Here is an 18,677-nt window from a genome sequence, read left to right as displayed (position 1 = left end):
TATACTATTGGTAAGACTTTTGGTCCAAAGCAGGCTATTAGTAATTAAGTTTGGTTAGAGTCAAAAGTTGTACTTGCATTTGCAACTGCATGGAAGCTTGGCATCTCTACATCCCTCGTTGTTGGAGAGTCAACTGTAAATGTTTATTGGCAACCAAACAGTGATCTGGGTTCTGGGAGCACACTTACTCCTTGCTGCCAAACAACCTACCAAGGAGGAGTGGGTACTGGTTAGAGAGAATGAGGCTTGTTGATCTGGAGGCCACCACCCACCCACCCCCATCTGAGTCTTTACAGAATATTGTATTTATAATCATGAGAAAAATTATAGCTAGCTATACAAGGGTCATTCAATTTATCCTTCAACTCATAGGAAGACTCCAGCCTCCATAGCTCAGGAAAAAAAAAAAAACAACAACAAAAAAACACCTTCCTCTGTCCGTTTAAAAACTCTAGCAACCCTTGGTTCCTATTTCTACTCTTCCTTCTGATAACCTGGAGGAATTACTTCTGAGATATGACTCACATCTTTGTTTACTGACCAGACCTGTTTATACCAAACAACTAGATCTTACACACTGAAATTAGCAGGTCCTATCTGTGTCCCACTCAATGCAGAAGGTGTGCATTTCATTCTGTTTCATTTGCAACCTTTTCTCTCTGAACAATGTAGGGGCAAGACAAAAGGCCAAGTTTAGTGAAAGAAATTGTCTTAGAAGCTCTTTTTAATGGACAAATTTGTGCAATGATAGCTGCCATCATCAGTGAGAGGCTGTATTCTGTGGACTGATGTATTTGAATGGGAGGCATAAAGAAAACGAGATAATCTGGGAGACAGACAAGACAAAATGCCACAGAAGTCCATGGTGAACCATGAGGACAGTGACTCAAAATATATTTGCAAAATTTAGTAGTGAGAGAAAGGTTAATTTTGGATGAAACCCCTTACTTTAGAAATTCTGAGTTCAGATCTAATGTTTACTAATTTAGCCTGTGAATTTTTGACAATGTAAAATTGTAAATGTTTTGTATTTGACTTTGGCCTTGTTTCTCCAGTGAATTGAGAATAAAATATCTTTCAGAAACAGTGAGTTACAAATGGATATTAAAGTTTGGAGTGAGGGAGGATGGCGTTAGAGTAGGCTCAAAGCCCTGCCTACATAAAATGCAAGGCAAGCAGACCATTTAGAAAGATTTGGGGTTGATCTCATGATTAGGGAGAGTGAAAGTAAACTCAGTTGAGAGTCTTAAGTGTAAAGATGGCTATTCATAATGTTGCAAAACTGTTCCCAGGTCTTAATAAGACATCCTGCCAAGAGTTGCTTCTTTTGGCTAAGTCTGGTGGTATTACTCTCTTTCAAACCTCCACCATCCAAGTGCCTCGACTCGAACTTGTAGTTTTAGAATACAGAATACGGATTTCCATGATTTTTTCAGTTCACTGTGTTAGCATTAGAGCAAGCAAACCTAGATTTATTCCTTGTTTTATCCAGAGCTTTACTGGGGCCACACCTGGGCCAGATATGTGCTTTTGAGCTGTCATAGAAGAAGGAAAACCAGAGCTCAGGTCAAGGGCTGAACAAGATGTGAAAGAAACTCATGTCTCCCAAGGAACCCAGTCAATATCCTTTGAACAGAATGATGGATACAGCCTGCCGCTGTCTTTCTAAGAATTTGTCCCATTTAAAGTGCAAAGGCATAGAACCCATATCACCAAACATAAAACCAGAAATAGTTTGCATGACATTGGAAATGTATTTGGTCTTTTGGGGGTCCAGCTATGTCATAAGTTAAATGAGGCAGATGCATGTACTTCACTGTATGCATGGAATATAATGAATTAACCCACATTAACACCAAATTGTGAATGAATGAGACAACTTTGAATTGTATTGTGTTGTGCTTGTTACATCACCCTACCTGCAAGGCTGTAGGAGCTGCCTCCTCTTAACTGATTTTTAAAAAAGATTTATTATTTATGCATACAAGAACTGGGGTACAGGCCAGAAGTGCAGGGGGATGGCGGGTTGAGAGGATTCACCAGAGACAAGAGTTGGGAGCAGAACAGGCAGATCAACTGAAATACACTGCTGAGGAGAGCAGCAGACGAGACAGGACAGGTCTGCTGTGCTGTGTGGGTAGCTCCCTGTCCGGGAATGAAACTTGTGCTGCAGTGCCTACTGATAGCTACATAGTGCTGAGACTTAACCCCTTGCACCGCCAGGGAGCCCCCAGCTGATGTTTTTGGTGAAGTACTTAAGGAACCATTTTTCTTTCTTTCAGACCAATGATGCCTTAGGAGCCACCTGGAATTGGCTGTACTTCATCCCCCTCATCATCATTGGATCCTTCTTTGTTCTCAACCTAGTCCTAGGAGTGCTTTCCGGGTAAGCCAGATATTCTTCTCTTCTTAATCTTTTCTAACTATAAACTGATGCCCTTGACTTTTGGCAGATTCGTTTATTCAACCTCCATTTAGAAGACATTTGCTGAGCAGTCCCTATGTGCCAAATGCTGTTCTTGATACTGGGAATGCAGTAGTGAACCATTATTCTCATTGTCTTAATTATTCTAAGAATTAAAAAGTCTTTGGATCAGGTACAACATTGAACACAGAATCTAGTGAGAGTCATTAGCCATCCATTCTTTATTTGGTCATGTAATGGTAAAAGGCTATGTAAAATACTGTGCTGGTTGTTAGGGACATAAAGTAGAATAAGATACAGTCTTTATCTTCAAAAGATTCTAATCTATCACACACTGGACATCAAATCCCATCTTTGTGACTCTAATACATACTGGTTGGCAAGTACTCAATGCCTAGTATGTTCATGTGGCATGGATCACATGTTTCCTGCACTTATATTTTGCTGAAAGGACAGCACAAACACTTGAAACAGTTAGGAAATGGGGGTTCTTTACTAATATAAGATTCAGATATTTGGTTTGAGGGAAGGGAGAAAATTATATATATATGCAGTCATCAGGGATGGTTTCATGAAGGACTGGAATTTTGCTTGAATATAAAATGTGTCATAGGATAAAATTGAATATATTGGAGTGGACATTGCAGAAAGGGGAAATCCCCACAACATAATGAAAGATGAAGAAATGAGAGATCCTGGGGTGGAGGGTGGGTAACGAAGAGATTGTTATGCAACCTAACTTAACTAGAATGAAAAGTTCATTTTGGAAAATCTAGCCATATAAAGTGTGGCTACATGGGTAGATCTTAGAGGGTCTGTCACGTTTCTAACCCAAACTGAGCTTGGTTTCTTGTCTGAGTGACTTGAATTCTTCAAATGAAAATTTACAAAGTATTGCTTTTGTTTAAATGTGGTTGATTGAACCAAGTTGATTTTCTCTGGTCACCCCACTAATTCAGGAAATACATTTAGGAAAGGACCTCATGACACCAAAAAAACTGGAGAGGAAGTGACAGACAGTAAGTCTAAGTTATCACCAAAAGTTTTGAAGACAGAGTAAATGGTAACTGAGCTAGTAATGGAAATCTGAGGTTTAATTGCCTATAGTGAGAAATGTCAATTATAGAGCAGAATGATTTCCCTCAGAACCCTAAAGGTTCCTACAAAAACTTAGGAATTAGAGGCACCAGGTATGTCTGAGAGCTGGAGTATGAGTGGACTAAACACAAGAGGCTTGGTGATAAGTTTTTGTCAGGAACTTAGATGTCCTCTCCTAAACAATGCCAACAGGTGTCTGTGCCAGCCAGACCCTAGACCAGCCAAAGTTAGAAGATTTACTCTCATTAGAGGTTGAATTAGAGAAGCTTGACATGGTAAATTCAGGTTCCCCAGAGAGTGAGTTTGGTATGTTGTGGCAGACAAATGAAAGTCCACAAACTGTAGGTCATATTCCCAGCCTCTTATACCGCAGGACTCTCAGAATATAGCGGTCTGACAGAACTTCATCCTCTGTGGGGAAACTATCCATCTTAAGAGAAAAGACCTATGTATACTGATACTTGGGAGTTGCCAGGGAAATGGGTTCCCCCCCTTCACCATCTATGAGATTCACTTAATTATTTTCCTGTGGTTGCTGCAATAAATTATCACAAACTAGTTGGCTTAAACTGTGAGGAAAGTTAATACTGTCACAGTTTTGGAGGCAAGAGTTCCAAAATATGGCAGGGCAATGCTCCCTTGTTGTGCTAAGGGCTCTAAGGGAGAATTTCCTTATTCTCTCAGCATCTGGTGATTCTAGGCATTGCTTGTCTGTGATTTGTCATTCCAGCCTCTGCCACTGTTGGTTACATTGCTTCCTCCTCTTCTGTCTAGAATCCCCTTCTACCTGTCCCTCATAAGGACACTTGCCTCTTGAACTGTTTAATCCAGGATGATCTCTTTATCTCAGGATCTTTTACTTAAATACAACTGTAAAGGCTTTCCAAATGTTCCAGGTATTAGGATGTAGACATATATTCTGGGGAGACACCATTCAGCTCACTACCCTGACACCCTGCACAAGCCCCAACTCTGCACACAGTTTGCAGTAAGTCTTTCGTACCTTGCTTTTTAAATATGAACACAGTTAGGGATCATCACAACTGAAAAAAATGTACAACACAAAAGTCCAAAACCAAAATATTAAGTAGGAAAGGAAAAGAAGTTAGAGGGAATGTGAACATTGAGGGAGCAGAAGATAACTTAAAAACTGTAATTGCTATGAACAGAGATAGAAGAGAAAGATTTCACTCACAGAGCAACAGATTGCTGTTTATATAAACCAATCAGCAGTTTAAAAAGCTCTTGAATGTGAAGGTAAAATACATTAAGGTAAAAATGAGGTTCTAATCATGTAAAAATATTGTGAAACTAAAATAAGATATTAAATAGTTGGAATACATATTTTATTAAACACTTAGAATATAGAACAAAAATAAGAAAATCAGTGCACTGGCCCTACATTCAACTAATTAGAATAAAAAGAACAGAGAAATGGAAAGGAAGAAATTAACAAAAAAATACTAGATGGGTTCCCAAAGCTAAAAAGACTTACATGGACAAATAGGAAGATCTCACATGCAAGGATGTTCTTTCCAGCACTGTTTTATAATGATGGTGATCAGAAGCAGTGCTGGTATCTGCAACTGGGAGAGTAGACAGGTAAACTGTTGGGTACATACTGTGACATATATCCAGCAATTAGGAACAATAAAAACCATGTAACCATGGAAACAAAGTATTTTTGAAGCATAGTTTAGTGAGAACAGTGGTATGATACCATTCACATATACAAAAAATTCATGTACACAGGACAGTACACAGTTTATAAAAATACATTCAAATAAAAAGTACACATTAACTAGATTATAGTGAGATGGGAGGTGAATGTTGTGATCAAAGGGAATGAATGCATTTAATTAATTAAAAATGAAAAGGCCCACTTAGGACTCAGAACTGTACTGAAGAGAGACCATACCAGGACATATCACCATGAAATTTCAGAGCATCTGAATAAAGAGACTATTCCAGAAGCTTCTGGGTGATTTAGAAGGGCATATATTTGATCTACAATGAACCAAGAATTAGAATAACACTGGACATCTCAGTGACAATATTGAAAATTAGAAACCAGTTGAGAAGTTCCTAAAACTTTCCAAAGTTGGGGGTGGGGTAGGGAACAAGATAGAATTCTATACCCAGCCAAAATAACAATTACTTGTCAATGGAAAAGAGTATTTTCAGACACTTTCTGAGAGTGTTACTAGAAGATGCGAGTTATTAACAAAGAAATAAAGAAAGAGAAGAATATGATATTCATGGAAACTAGATCCAATAGAAGAGGCAAAGAGGATTCCCAGCATGATTGGTGAAGGGGAGTCTAGGATGACAGTGATTGAATGCCTAGAAAGCAGCAAATTCAGATTTGAGTATGATTACAAGGGCTCTCAATATACCTTTCAGAAAGAAAAGTGCAACTAATATTTTCCCTGATGTGTATTATTGTATTCAGAAGATTTTAACTGTTTTGTCAAAACTACATACAGTTGACTACTGAACAACGGTGGGTTTGAACCGTGCAGATCCACTTCTACGCAGATTTTTTCAATAATACAGTACAGTACTATAAATGTATTTTCTTTTTGGATAGTCTTAACATTTTCCTTTCTCTAGCTTCTTTTATTTTTAGAATACAGTATATAATACATAATAGCATACAAATTATGTATGTTTATGTTATCAGTAAGTTTTCTGGTCAACAACAGCAGACTAGTAGCAGTAAAGTAATACTTGGTTTTTGACTCCACATGGGTGGCAGGGATGTTATTGTTCCTGACTCCTACTTTGTTCAAAGACCAAGAGTGTGTATGTGTGTGTGTGTGTGTAAATATATTTGTGTGAATATATATGTGTATATATATGTGGATATAAAAATGTTGGTTTCTATTTTCATACACACAAACACACTCTATCTAAACCAGTCTACAAAATATAAAAGTGTTACCACTAAAGAAATATAAGCATAGGGGCCTTCCTGGTGGCACAAGGGGTTAAGCACCACTCTATGAAGCAATCCACAGCCTCTGCAGCTCGAGTTCCATCCCTGGCCAGCCAGGGAGCAACCCACATGGCACAGTAGACCTCGCCTGGCTCACCCGCTGCTCCCCTCAGCAGTGTACTTCAGTCAGTCTGCCTGTTCTGTTCCCCGCTCTGTCTCTGGTGAATCCTCTCAGTCCCCACATCTTTGGCCTATACCCTAGCTCTTGTATGCATAAATAAATAAATCTTAAAAAAAAGAAAGAAATATAAGCATAGTAAGTCCTTTATGCTACTCAGTTGTCAACCAGATTTACACTGTTAAGGCTGGATCTTGAGATAGCCTTTCATGGTGCTATAATTGCCTTGAGAAGTTGGAGGAGGATAAGTATGGGGGGGGGAAAGGGACTATCAAAGAGTAAAATGTTAGGTTCCACAGAAAAGAAGTTGTTAAGCAATATCTAAAATTGAAAGATAAGGAAATAGCTATTGTGTAAATATAATATTTAGAAAATTGAAAATAAATAGCAAAAGAAACAGGTAAAATAGGTAAAAGTTTTGCCTCTGGGGAGTGAGATTCAAGGGTGGGGAGGTATGGCAAAGGACTGCTGTATTTTCGTAACACGTCTTTTAAAAATATTTGACTTTAAAACTCAACTTGCATTGCTTTGAGAAAAATAGCCATTAAATAGTAAAGTAAAAATATTGCACACACAAAATATAGTAAGAAAGGAGTATATAAGACCATTTATCTAGAATTAGTAGGGGAAGGACTGACCTGGGGAAAGACCAGATTCAGTGGGATTAAGGAGGAAACAATCATATCCTCCAACTGTGGGCAGCTAAGAAATAGTGACAATATGTGAAATGGTTATGAAGGAAAATAAGAAGATATGGTGAGGGCATCCTTAATAGTGTGTATGAGTGAAGAGTTATAAGACATAATGGGATTTCTCATATATTTACTTAGTGAGCATTTAGTGACATCCTTTCTGCCCAAGCACTGTTCTAGGTAATCTCTCCACAAGGCCTATTCCTACAAGTCAGATACTCTCTCAAGAGAGCTTGGCTGTAAGTGCCGGACCACACACTTCCTTTTTGTATTTTTACTGGAGGGATAATCTCCTTTGTGTAAGCTTTTCTGATGTTTTTTATTTATTTATTTTTTTGAAAGCATTCCCCCTTTTTTTTTTAAAGATTTATTTATTTATTTATACAAGCACTGAGTAAAGTCAGAAGCGCCGGAGGGTGAGAGAATTCACCAGAGTCAGAGCAGAGAGCAGAACAGGCAGAATGACGAAGGAAGGGAGCACTGCTGAGGGGAGCAGCTGGTGGCAGGAGAGGTCTGCAAGCCATGTGGGACCCTCATCCAGTGGCCGGGGATCGGACTGGCGCTGCAAAGGCTGCAGGCAGCTTCGCAACCCAGCGCTCAACTGCTGTGCCACTGGGGAGGCCTGATGTTTTTTATTCTTACTCCTTATTTTTAAGTGTGTCCATGTTTTAATTTAAAAAATTCAAGTCAGATTCTTACTATTTGAAGAGGGAGAAGAGTGGACGCTATGTTAACAAGTCATTGGTGACTTAGAATCAGCTCTAAGTATGGATTCAAGGTGTGTCTTTTTTTTTTTTTTTTAATCTTAAATTTTATTTTTATATTCCCCCATACAATTGCAAACGCCCCATTCTGACCCCAATCCTTCCCCTCCCGCCCCCCCACCCCCCAAAAAGTGTCTCTGGTTCATAGTTTTTTGTTGATTTTGATTTTCACTTTCTTATATTCATTTTCCTGGTCCCTTATTTAAGTTTTCTAGATTCCTGCTATGAGTGAGACCATCCGGTATTTTTCTTTTTCTTTTTGGCTTATTTCGCTGAGCATGATCCCTTCCAGCGCCATCCATGTTGCTGCAAATTGCATGTGTTTATCTTTTTTGAATGCTGAGTAATATTCCATGGTGCATATGTACCACATCTTCTTGATCCAGTCATCTACTTTTGGGCATTTGGGTTGTTTCCAAAGCTTAGCTATTGTAAACAGTGCTGCTATAAACATAGGGGTGCAGGTGCTTTTTGGAATTGATGTTTCTGTGTCCTTTGGGTAAATACCTAGGAGTGGAATTGCTGGATCATATGGAAGCTCTATGTTTGGTAGGTCCAGAAATCTCCACACAGCTCTCCATAGTGGTTGGACCAGTTTGCACTCCCACCAACAGTGCAGAAGAGTTCCTTTTTCTCCACATCCTCGCCAACATTTGTTGTTGCTAGTTTTTTTAATATGTGCCATTCTCACTGGTGTGAGATGGTATCTCATGGTAGTTTTGATTTGCATTTCCCTGATTGCAAGTGATGTTGAACATTTTTTCATATGTCTGTTGGCCATTTGCATTTCCTCTTCAGAGAAGTTTCTTTTTAGCTCTTCTGCCCATTTTTTGACTGGATTATTTTCTTTGTTGTTGCTGAGTCTCATCAGCTCTTTGCAGATTTTTGTGATCAGTCCTTTATCATTAGTGTTGGGTGCAAAAATGTTCTCCCAGTTGGTGGGGTTTCTCTTTGTTTTTGTTATTGTCTCTTTTGCTGTGCAGAAGCTCTTTAATTTGATGTAGAAGGAAATGGAGGCATCACACTCCCAGACTTCAAACTATACTACAAAGCCATAATCATCAAAACTGCATGGTATTGGAACAAGAACAGACATACAGACCAATGGAATCGAATAGAAAATCCAGAAATAAACCCACAGATTTATGGTCAACTAATCTTTGACAAAGGAGCAAAGACTATGCATTGGAGCAAAGAAAGTTTGTTCAATAAATGGTGCTGGGAAAACTGGGTCGCTACATGCAAAAGAATGAAGCTTGACCACTACCTCACACCATACACAAAAATCAACTCAAAATGGATTAAAGAACTAGACATAAGACCTGAAACCATAAAATACATAGAAGGAAATATAGGCGAAACACTACGGGATTTGCACATCAAAGACATCTTTACAGACACATCACCCAAAGCAGTGATAGTGAAGACAAAGATAAACAGCTGGGACTACATCAAGGTGTGTCTTAACAGACAGAACACTGCCCAATGGGACAGCTCTTTGTGTCTGACCATATCCACTCTGATGGACTATATCCAGTTTGGAATTGCGTCTTGAATTGTCCTCATCCTTCTCTAGATGAGAAAGAATAGTACAACACATCGGGAGAAGGCTGAGTTTTGGCATCTAACAGTACTGGGTGGAAGCCTGATCCTGCCACCTGGTCAGATCACTCCAGGCTGTTTCCTTCTCTGAAATGATAGCAGTATCCCGTGCATATGCCAATGCCTAGCCTTAATGCAGGGTCTGGCTTAGAGTAAGGGTCTGGCTTACACCCTTCATTCATGTTTGAACAACAGTAGGGTTATGTCACTGACCCTACATCATAGAAAAATCCTCACATAACTAGATTTTCCAAAAAACTTAACTACAGTTATCACTTGGTATCCACAGGAAATATGATTCAGGACCCCAGTGGATATCAAAATCTGTGATACTCAAGTTGCTTCTAGTTGGGCCTCCACATTTGCGGGGTCCACATCTGTGAACTCAGTTCAACCAGCATTCACAATTGGTTGAATCCTGAATGTGCAACTTGCAGATCCAGAGCACCAGTTGTATTTATGGGAAAAAATCCCCATAAGTGGACCTGTTCAGTTCCGGTGTGCGTTGTTCAAGGGCCAATGGTAATTCATTTTCTGCACTGTTAGGTCTGGGTGGCTGTCATCTGAGGAGTACCCTGTGAGTTGGCTCACACCAGCTGTGAGGTCATGAGCCCCTATCTGACTGGGGAAGGCCTCCTCAGGGTGGGTGAGGGATGGCATGTGCATCCTTAGCGCTTCTGGAGAAAACTAGGAAGTGATAACAGCAGCTGGGGACAGCTGGTGTGAATACATTTTGACATTTAAAGGAGTGTTAACAATATGGGTCTTACAGGCTAGGGCTGAAGTATTTTTGTCCTGGTTTCTTTTTCAACTTCTGAGGCTCACACACGTGGCAGGAGAGGGTTCCACTGGTGTCACCAAATGTTCAGCAACAGCTAGTTCTGTGTACAGGGAGCCACGAGCCCTTCTGTTTGGTCTGGCTCGCACATGACTCTGAAAGGCAGGGAGGGCTGTGGGGGGTATAGACTTTTGCCCTTAGAGTGTGGGTTTGGTTTCACCCAAAAGCCAGGTAAAAAACTCTTAAGATTTTATCTCCAGTGGACATATTCCCAGTGACCTGCAGGCAGCTTAAATGTTACGCACCAAGGCTTGTCTACAACAGGAAAGAAGGAATGGGAAGAGGAGCCCCATGGGATGAGAAGAGTCCCACCAAGAGGGGCAAGCATCAACACCACTGCTCAGGGCTGTCTGGACACGCGTGGAAATGACAGGCCCCCACGCCAGGGGTTCAGGTGTTGGTGGGAGGATGGCTCTGAGATATGTTTGTCAGCTTTGGTGTATTTAAAGAGGAAGTGTGGCTAGAAGCATCGTAGCATTTTTACTTGTCTCAGAGGAAATGGGATTTGATGAAAACCATTAGCTTAAGCTTGAAGAGAAGCAGAGCTTCCTGTCTCCATGGAAACCAACCAGGGCTGCATAAGCATGGCCTGAAGTGCTGGCAAGGGCTACAGGGCAGAAGTCTCGCACAAACAGAAAATGACCCTGAGCTGTTGCCCTGCTTCTACCCTTTGCTCCCAAGGCTTCTGCAGAGAGGAGAGAGGAGGGGGGCCTGGGGAGTGGTTGTACTCTCTCCAAACCCAGACAGAAACCACCGTGCCAGAGGCCGCTTATATGGGGGAGCGCTATGAATCCTCCTGTATGGAAAGCGTGTCATAATTTTCAGAGTACCTTTGCTGCCATGATCTTACTTGTTCTTCGCAGCAGCTCTGTGTGCTACTTGACACTATTCACAATGGGAAGAGGACAGTTTAGAGGTGCTAGCCTCCAGGTGGTCACTGGCAAAAGCGGGGCCAGAGATTACAATTTCTCATCTTGTGGTTAGTTGCTTCCTTTATTATACCAGGTGGCCTCCATCGGGGGCACTGGCACTAGAGGAAGGCTGCTTAGAATAGCAGCCTAATCATACATATTTGAGTGCAAGTTTTAATCTGTACATGCACTGATGCACACACTAATTCACACATGCTGGTCTGCATGTTAACGCATGACTGATATGCACCTGGTTGGTGAGGCTGTGACCCACTGCCCAGGTCCTCTTGTCCTGAGAACTGATGGGGAGTACTACATTGTCCATGTTATAGAGGATTCTTCTGGTTGCGTCTCTTCAGTGATTGCAGTGGCTCTGCAGCTGTCTGACAACCAATTCAGATGTGGTGTTGGTTTCCAATTCAGCAAACATTTATTGTATATCTGCTATGCACAGGGCACCTTGCTAGACTCTGAGATTACAAAATTGAATAAAATAAGGAGGTTGTTAGATTAATTGAAAACATCATTTCAAATACATATGCTGGAGTATATATTCATCTATATTCAGAATTCTAATCCCATTAAAAACTGTTTTAAGATTCATACATGCAGGTCATATATTGTCAGGCACCCACTATCTTGCAAGGCATTGTTGAAGATACAAAGGTTATAGGATCTAGGTGCTGGCTACAAGGAACATACTTTAATAACTGTACTTTCAGTATTAAACCATGGATCCCCTGAATCACCTTTCACTCTTCCCTTTGGATATTAGGAAGGAGTCACTGAGTGTATCCAGTCCTGACTTGAGCAAGATGACTAATGATCTTAAGAAAGTTGCTCTTCATGTCCAGCTCAGTGGTCTGGATGGGATCTCTGAGGGTTGGTGGGTATTAGTTTTACATGTGTCCAGTGCTGAGAAAAGTGTATGGGTGAACTACATAGCACGTCTCCTGCCGGGATTCTGACACTGGACTCAACCAGTGAAAGTTCAGCCATTCACTCAGGTGACTGTCACTGAGCATTTGTTACCTGCTGCTGGGGGCTGGGGACTCCAGTTCAAACAAGGACAGAGTGTGCCTCTCACAAGGAGAATCTACATATTCCAGGTAGAGAGATAGCAGGGCAGAGGTTTAGATTTGACAAGGAAAGGACCAGGCAAGGTCAACTAAAGAAGATGACATTAATGTGGACTTTTGGAGAATGAGTACTGGCTAGCTGGAAAAAGGAAGAAGGACATTCCGGCAGGTTGGCATGGTAGAGACAACGAATAAGATCACTTGACGTGACTGGGTGAAGTGTGTTGCAGGGAGTAGAGGGAATGAATGAATGTTGAGGCACAGAAGGGCCCTTCAGGAACAGCTCTTCCTTTGACCTAAACTAATGAGTTGAAACCCGATCCCAAAAGCTCTGAGGAGGTTCTCCAGTTTTAAGAAAGGAAGATGACCTGTTTACCTTTAAAAATGAGCACCCTGAAGACACTATAAAGAGAAGCAGAGAGAAATGGCAGCAATTGCAGAGAGGTGAAGTGAAGCCTCCAGGGGCACAGTGGAGAGGTGGGGGAGAGGGTGGGCAGGCTAAGAGGTGCTGGCAGGTAGGGTCTATGTGATGTGACTGTGGATGGACCTGAGCGTGCACTGGGGTGGAAATCAGAGTGTCTCTCAGACTGCTTCTTAATTTCTCCGTTGAGCCACTATTGGGGGAAAACAAAGGATGAAGAGCTTTTGAGGGAAAGAATTTAGGTTTTGGACCTATTGAGTTTTAAAATCTTTTAGCTCATTTACCTGGTGGCAAGTATAGGGTTTTATTTTTTAGTTGTTTTTTGTTTTTTTAACTGTAATTTTACTGAGTCTGTGCTGTGTACCAAGCATTATGCCAATATCATGCCACGCGTGGTTTCATTTAATTCTCACAGTGACCCTATGAAGTATTCCTGTCTTCTTTTATAAATGGGCTAATGGTGACAGGGAGGTTTGGTAATTTGCTCACAAAGCTATTAAGCAGCAGGTTCAGAATATTTACCAAGATCTGCCAAGCCCAAACACCCATGTTCCTAAACACATCCTCCATATAGTTTAAATGCCCTTTCTGGAAGGAAATGATCTGGCACCCAGCAGAGCAGAACTTGATGGAAATGTAGGGTCCCTTGGGGATAGGCAAAGCATATTGAGCTTTCCAGAACTGTAGGCAGAGATTGCAGGTTAGCATGTCACACCCGTACATTAAACACATGTCAGGACCAGAGTAGCTTGTTTATAGTTTCTAGTCTGACACAATTTCTGGATGATCTGTCTGGCCTTAGGGGTCATGTATAAAGCTATGAGAGTTTGTTGAGTTTGCATTTCCTGAAGATACTGTTTTGTCAGTTGTATCCCTAAGTGTGATAAAAATTATCACACTAAAAAGCATGAGATGAGTGACTTGCTTAGGTTACATGCAGCTATTTCATGCAAGATGTTGCCCTGAACCTAGATCCTCCAGCTCCTTGATCCACTATACAGGGTTGTTGGGGAAACTTGATCATCCATGATGACTGTTTTAGTACCTGAGAGAGGGTGAACACAGTTCACAGTTTACCTTTGAATGGTGTGCGGGCTCTGGGTGGCCCCTCACACAGTCAAAAATTTCATGTATAACTTTTTTTTGTTAAAGATTTATTTATTATTTATGCATATAAGAACTGAGGTACAGGCTAGAGGTGTTGGGGGGTGGTGAGAGGATTCACCAGAGACACAGTGGGGAACAGAGCAGGTGGATTGACTGAAATACACTGCTGAGAGGAGCAACGGGCAAGTCAGGAGAGGTCTGCTGTGCCATGTGGGTAGCTCCCTAGCCGGGGATCGAACTCATGCTGCAGTGGCTGCAAATGTCTTAACCCCTTGTGCCACCAGGGAGGCCCCCATGTATCACTTTTGATTCTGCCAATAGTCTTCTTTTGATGTTAACTGCTTTTGACAGGAAGCCTTACATATTTACAATAAAGCAGAAGAAAGGAAATATTATTAAAAGTATGAGAAAATACATTTACTCTAATGTGTTTATTGATATATGCGTAGTCTGTTTACAAGAAAATCTGTGTATAAGTGAGCCTGGGGTTCAAAGCCAAGCTATTCGAGGGTCACTGTTCACTGTTAAGTGGCAGCTTTCTTCTCTCCAGAATTGGGTTTATGCCTCAGTAAGTGGGACTGAGTGGGAGCCATTCTTCCTACCTACCAAATACCCGCATTGAGCTAATTAGCATGAGCTCAGATGTTTTTCATTGTCCAGGTACAGCTGCCCATTCCTGGCATCTTCCAAGGAACTGTGACTGTGGATCATTGCCTCCCTCACATGTGGCCAATACCTGTGGGCAGTCCACCCTGTGCAGGTTCTTGGAAATGCCCTGGCCTTCCTCCCCTCTGCTTTTGTGGCTGGGAGTAAGCGCCCACCCTCCCTGCTTAATTTTCCTTGTTGAATTCCTGTTCATCACTCACAGCCTATTTCAACTTTGACTCTTTCTTGAGATCTTTCCAGATCCACACACACTCTACTCCCATTCTGGAGATAGGATTGAAATCTTTCTCTCCACATGCTAGCAAATTTCTCTGTGCCTGTCCATCATACAGCTTATTAATCATAGTAACTTTATTCACTGTCTCTCGGGTACTAAAACAATTACCATGCATGATCAAGTTTCCCCAACAACCCTGTGTAGAAGTTAATAAGAAAAATGCTAAGACAAGAGGTAACATTTAGTGAAAGTATATCAGCTGGCTGGCATTGTGCCGAATACTTTATATATGCTATTTTGATTTCTTTAATTGCCTCATCAGCCAGGTACTGTTATTAACCCTATTTTATAACCTTAACACCTTAGTGCCTTACCTTGTACTCAAGAAATAATTGCTGAACTGAAGGCAAACACAATACCAGCAGGTGCCTCTTAGGGGATTCCATACCCCCTTGGAGAACAGGACCGTGAGAACTGAGGGAGAGCCCTGTACATTAAATGTCAGGAGCAGAGTCACTGGTATTGGAGAGCCAGGTTAAACCTCAGAAGCTCTTTACTCTGCAGTATGATGGCCTCTGCTTGCAACATATAGGCATTATAGACAAGTAATCATCACATGTTGAATATTTTCTCACAAGACCATTGATTTGTTTTTCTCTAGTTAATTGCCCATATCCTTTGCCCATTTTCCTATGGGCATATTTGCCTTTTTTCATCTGAACTTAAGATCTACTTGTAAAGCAAAGATATTAACCCTTTTATAGCATATGTGGCAAATATTTAGGGAATAGCCATTTATAAAGCATAAAGCTGTCAACCAATTGGGAGTTTTTTTTTTTTTCCTTTAGAAGCCTTTATTTAGAGAAAGAAGCATTTTGCAGATAGTCATTGGTTTGATTCTTACAGAGATCCTAAGAAGTATATTGTTATTTTACAGATAAATTGCAGCTCAGAGTGAACAGGTGTCATGCTAAGTCATCAAACTTAAAGCATGGCATTCTGACTCTGTCTTGTCCTCCTACTTACTCAAAGCACTATTTCCCTTTTATGAAGCTGGTTATTTCTCACTGTGTGTTTGCCGTTTGACTTCTCCCAACGTAGAGGTATGATTGAGATGCATGCTTTAGAACAACAAAAAAGGTGCTCTTTTGAATTTATTCATTTAACAAATATTTACTGAGCACCTACCATGTGCCAAACGCCATTTTTGATGCTGGAATTAACAAATCCATGCCCTCACAGAACATTTAGTTTGGGTTGTGCATATAATCCTTTTTTTTGGTAGAATATTAACTCCCCAATTTAAGATGTACTAATATACTAGAAAGAAATATATCAGTACTAATATTCTGAAATTGCCCTGTGTTGATGATTTTATGGGCCACAATTGTGAATGTGAACTATAACACTGCTTCTTTAAGGGGAAGAGTGGTGGAAAGGCTCTCATTTGCTTTCATGGTTTAAAATTATGTTCCCCTTCAAAAATTAAGCTCTAGTAACATCTTCGATATATGTGGGAAGCAGAGGATGTACTGGGGTAGTGATTCTGGGGGCCTGGACCACAGCAGGAGGGTCACTGTAGAAGGTGTATGATGGGGAAGGACAAGTGGAGGCAGATCCAGTAGAAGGTGACAGTTATTTCTGGAAAAGTGAACTCAGAGGCAGGATCAAAGTGTTAAGGGAAAAGGAATAGAGAAATCAGTGAACAGGTCAATCAAGATAAATAATCAAAACAGGATTCTGTTTTCTAGGGATTCGTCCTTTTTCTGAAGGAATATGCCCAATCAGACTGGGACTTACTTGGGTGTCATTTTGGTGATGAAGATAAAGGCCAAAAATAAAAATGTCTTAATTCTCTAATGAAGGACTTTTCACACATGGGATTTCTGGTTTTCCATGTTGATAGGTAGCTTAAAAAATGCTATTTGCTCCTCCTGTACCTTTGTATAACTTAGGATAGATTTACCCTCTAATATTCTTAAGACTTAAGTGTATTTGCACCTACATATGCACACATATACTCTTCCTTCCATACTTGCACACATTTTTGCACATGGCTGTGATGGTTTTGTATTTGGGCTTGAATTCTGGTGCACGTTCATCCTTTGCTTCAGTGTCTTTCCCTCCAGGAAGCACATAAGGACTCCAGTGGATGACTGTCATTCTCTCAATTTGCCTTGCATGGTGACTGCATTTATATCTATTTCATGAAAATTCCATTTAAAAATTCCTTTAATTTATCCATTTTTCAGAGGAGGGAATAATTTTTATTTGATCGAATAATGTGAAGTCATGTTTAAGGTGACTTTGCTAGTACACAGATCTGAGTTTAAGTTTTCCATGTACTACTAGGTTCAAAAGAGTAAATTTTTGTTTAGCTTTCCCTTAGGTGTCTCAAACTTAGGGTGCTCCAAATGGAATTCATTTTCTCATTCTTCTATTCTACCAACTAAACATACCCATTACTCTTAATGTTCTCTATCTTTAATCACATTTGCTATCCAAGATGGTAACCTTAGTTATCTCAATATTTCCATTATTTTCTGCATCTAATTGCTTATCAAGACCTACTGATTGCACCTTTGAACAGGTCTGTGAGCTCTACCCTTCACTGTTACAATTGCCTCATTAAATCTTTCCCTATTCTGAACCAGCCTGCTCTCCATCATCAAAGCAGTCTTTCTGAAAGAAAGATTTGATTATACAATCTGTGTACTTTATTTATAATGGTTTCCTATTTTCTAAATAATTATTTATGTATTCATTTATTTACTTTTCAACAAAAATGGTATTGAGCTTCTATGTGTTAGGTATTGTTTTAGATGCTGAGAAGATAGCAGACAAATAAAAGTCTTGCCCCCGTGAAGTTTAACTTCCAATATAGAGTGTCCTAAGTGTTGTAAATTCTCAGGTAAATTAAAAGCAAGCAATTCTTGAAAAGGAATGTTTAATATTATAAAGATGTATCCATTACTTTAGTCTTTAATATAATATTCATAAACACAAATGAGATTTTTACTTTTCTAAGTGGAATTTCATCTGAAAAGCTAAGTATCTGAGGATAGCTAGGACATTTCTTAGAACAGTGAGGAACAGGGACTTTTTGTACAAGTAATAAAATATATTCTAAAGGTAGAATAATTGAAACAGTGTGGTATGTTGTAGGAATAGTGAGGCCAAAAGGAGATTCAAATATATTTATGGACATTTACATATATATGTCATTTTAATTACACAAAGGTAGATTATTCTGTGAATAGTGTTGATAACTGGTCACTTGGAAAGAGAAAAAAAGTTGAATACCCATATCACTTATCTTATACCAAAATAAATTACTTATGGAGCAAGTGCATATATTTTTAAAAATTAAACATAAAAGAGTTTAAAGAATTTATGCATAATTTTTAAATCTTCAAGAGGAAAAGCTTTTATAAGCATGATACAAACCAATCCAACCCTCAAGGCCTCCCTGATGACCTAGGGATTAAGTCTCATTGCTATCACGCTATCACCACCAGGGCCTGAGTTCTAACCCTGGCCAGGGAGATACCCACATGGCGCAGCAGACCTCTCCTGTCTCGCCCACTGCTCCCCTTAGCAGTGTATTTCAGTCAGTCTGCCTGTTCTGTTCCCCACTCTGTCTCTGGTGAATCCTCTCACCTCTCACCCCCCACACCTGTGGCTTACACCCTAGTTCTTGTATGCAAAAAAATAAAAAAAAAATAAAAAAAAACCCTCAGA

General features: G+C 40.2%; 1 protein-coding gene across 5 annotated transcripts in view; it reads left to right on the top strand.

The window, feature by feature from the left end:
• Positions 1–18,677, top strand: part of CACNA1E (calcium voltage-gated channel subunit alpha1 E) — a 464,826-nt gene that overhangs the window by 322,044 nt on the left and 124,105 nt on the right. For all 5 annotated transcript variants that reach the window (XM_054693427.1, XM_054693426.1, XM_037506339.2 and 2 more), the window contains exon 8: positions 2,283–2,386. In XM_054693427.1, the coding sequence (XP_054549402.1) occupies positions 2,283–2,386 (104 nt within the window). The remainder of the gene's footprint in view (positions 1–2,282; positions 2,387–18,677) is intronic.

Source organism: Talpa occidentalis, unplaced genomic scaffold, assembly GCF_014898055.3.
Source record: "Talpa occidentalis isolate TD23 unplaced genomic scaffold, MPIMG_talOcc4v2.1 talOcc4.12, whole genome shotgun sequence".
Lineage (NCBI taxonomy): Eukaryota > Metazoa > Chordata > Mammalia > Eulipotyphla > Talpidae > Talpa > Talpa occidentalis.
Note: the sequence above shows the minus strand (reverse complement) of the source record. Positions and strands in the feature narration are given on the sequence as shown.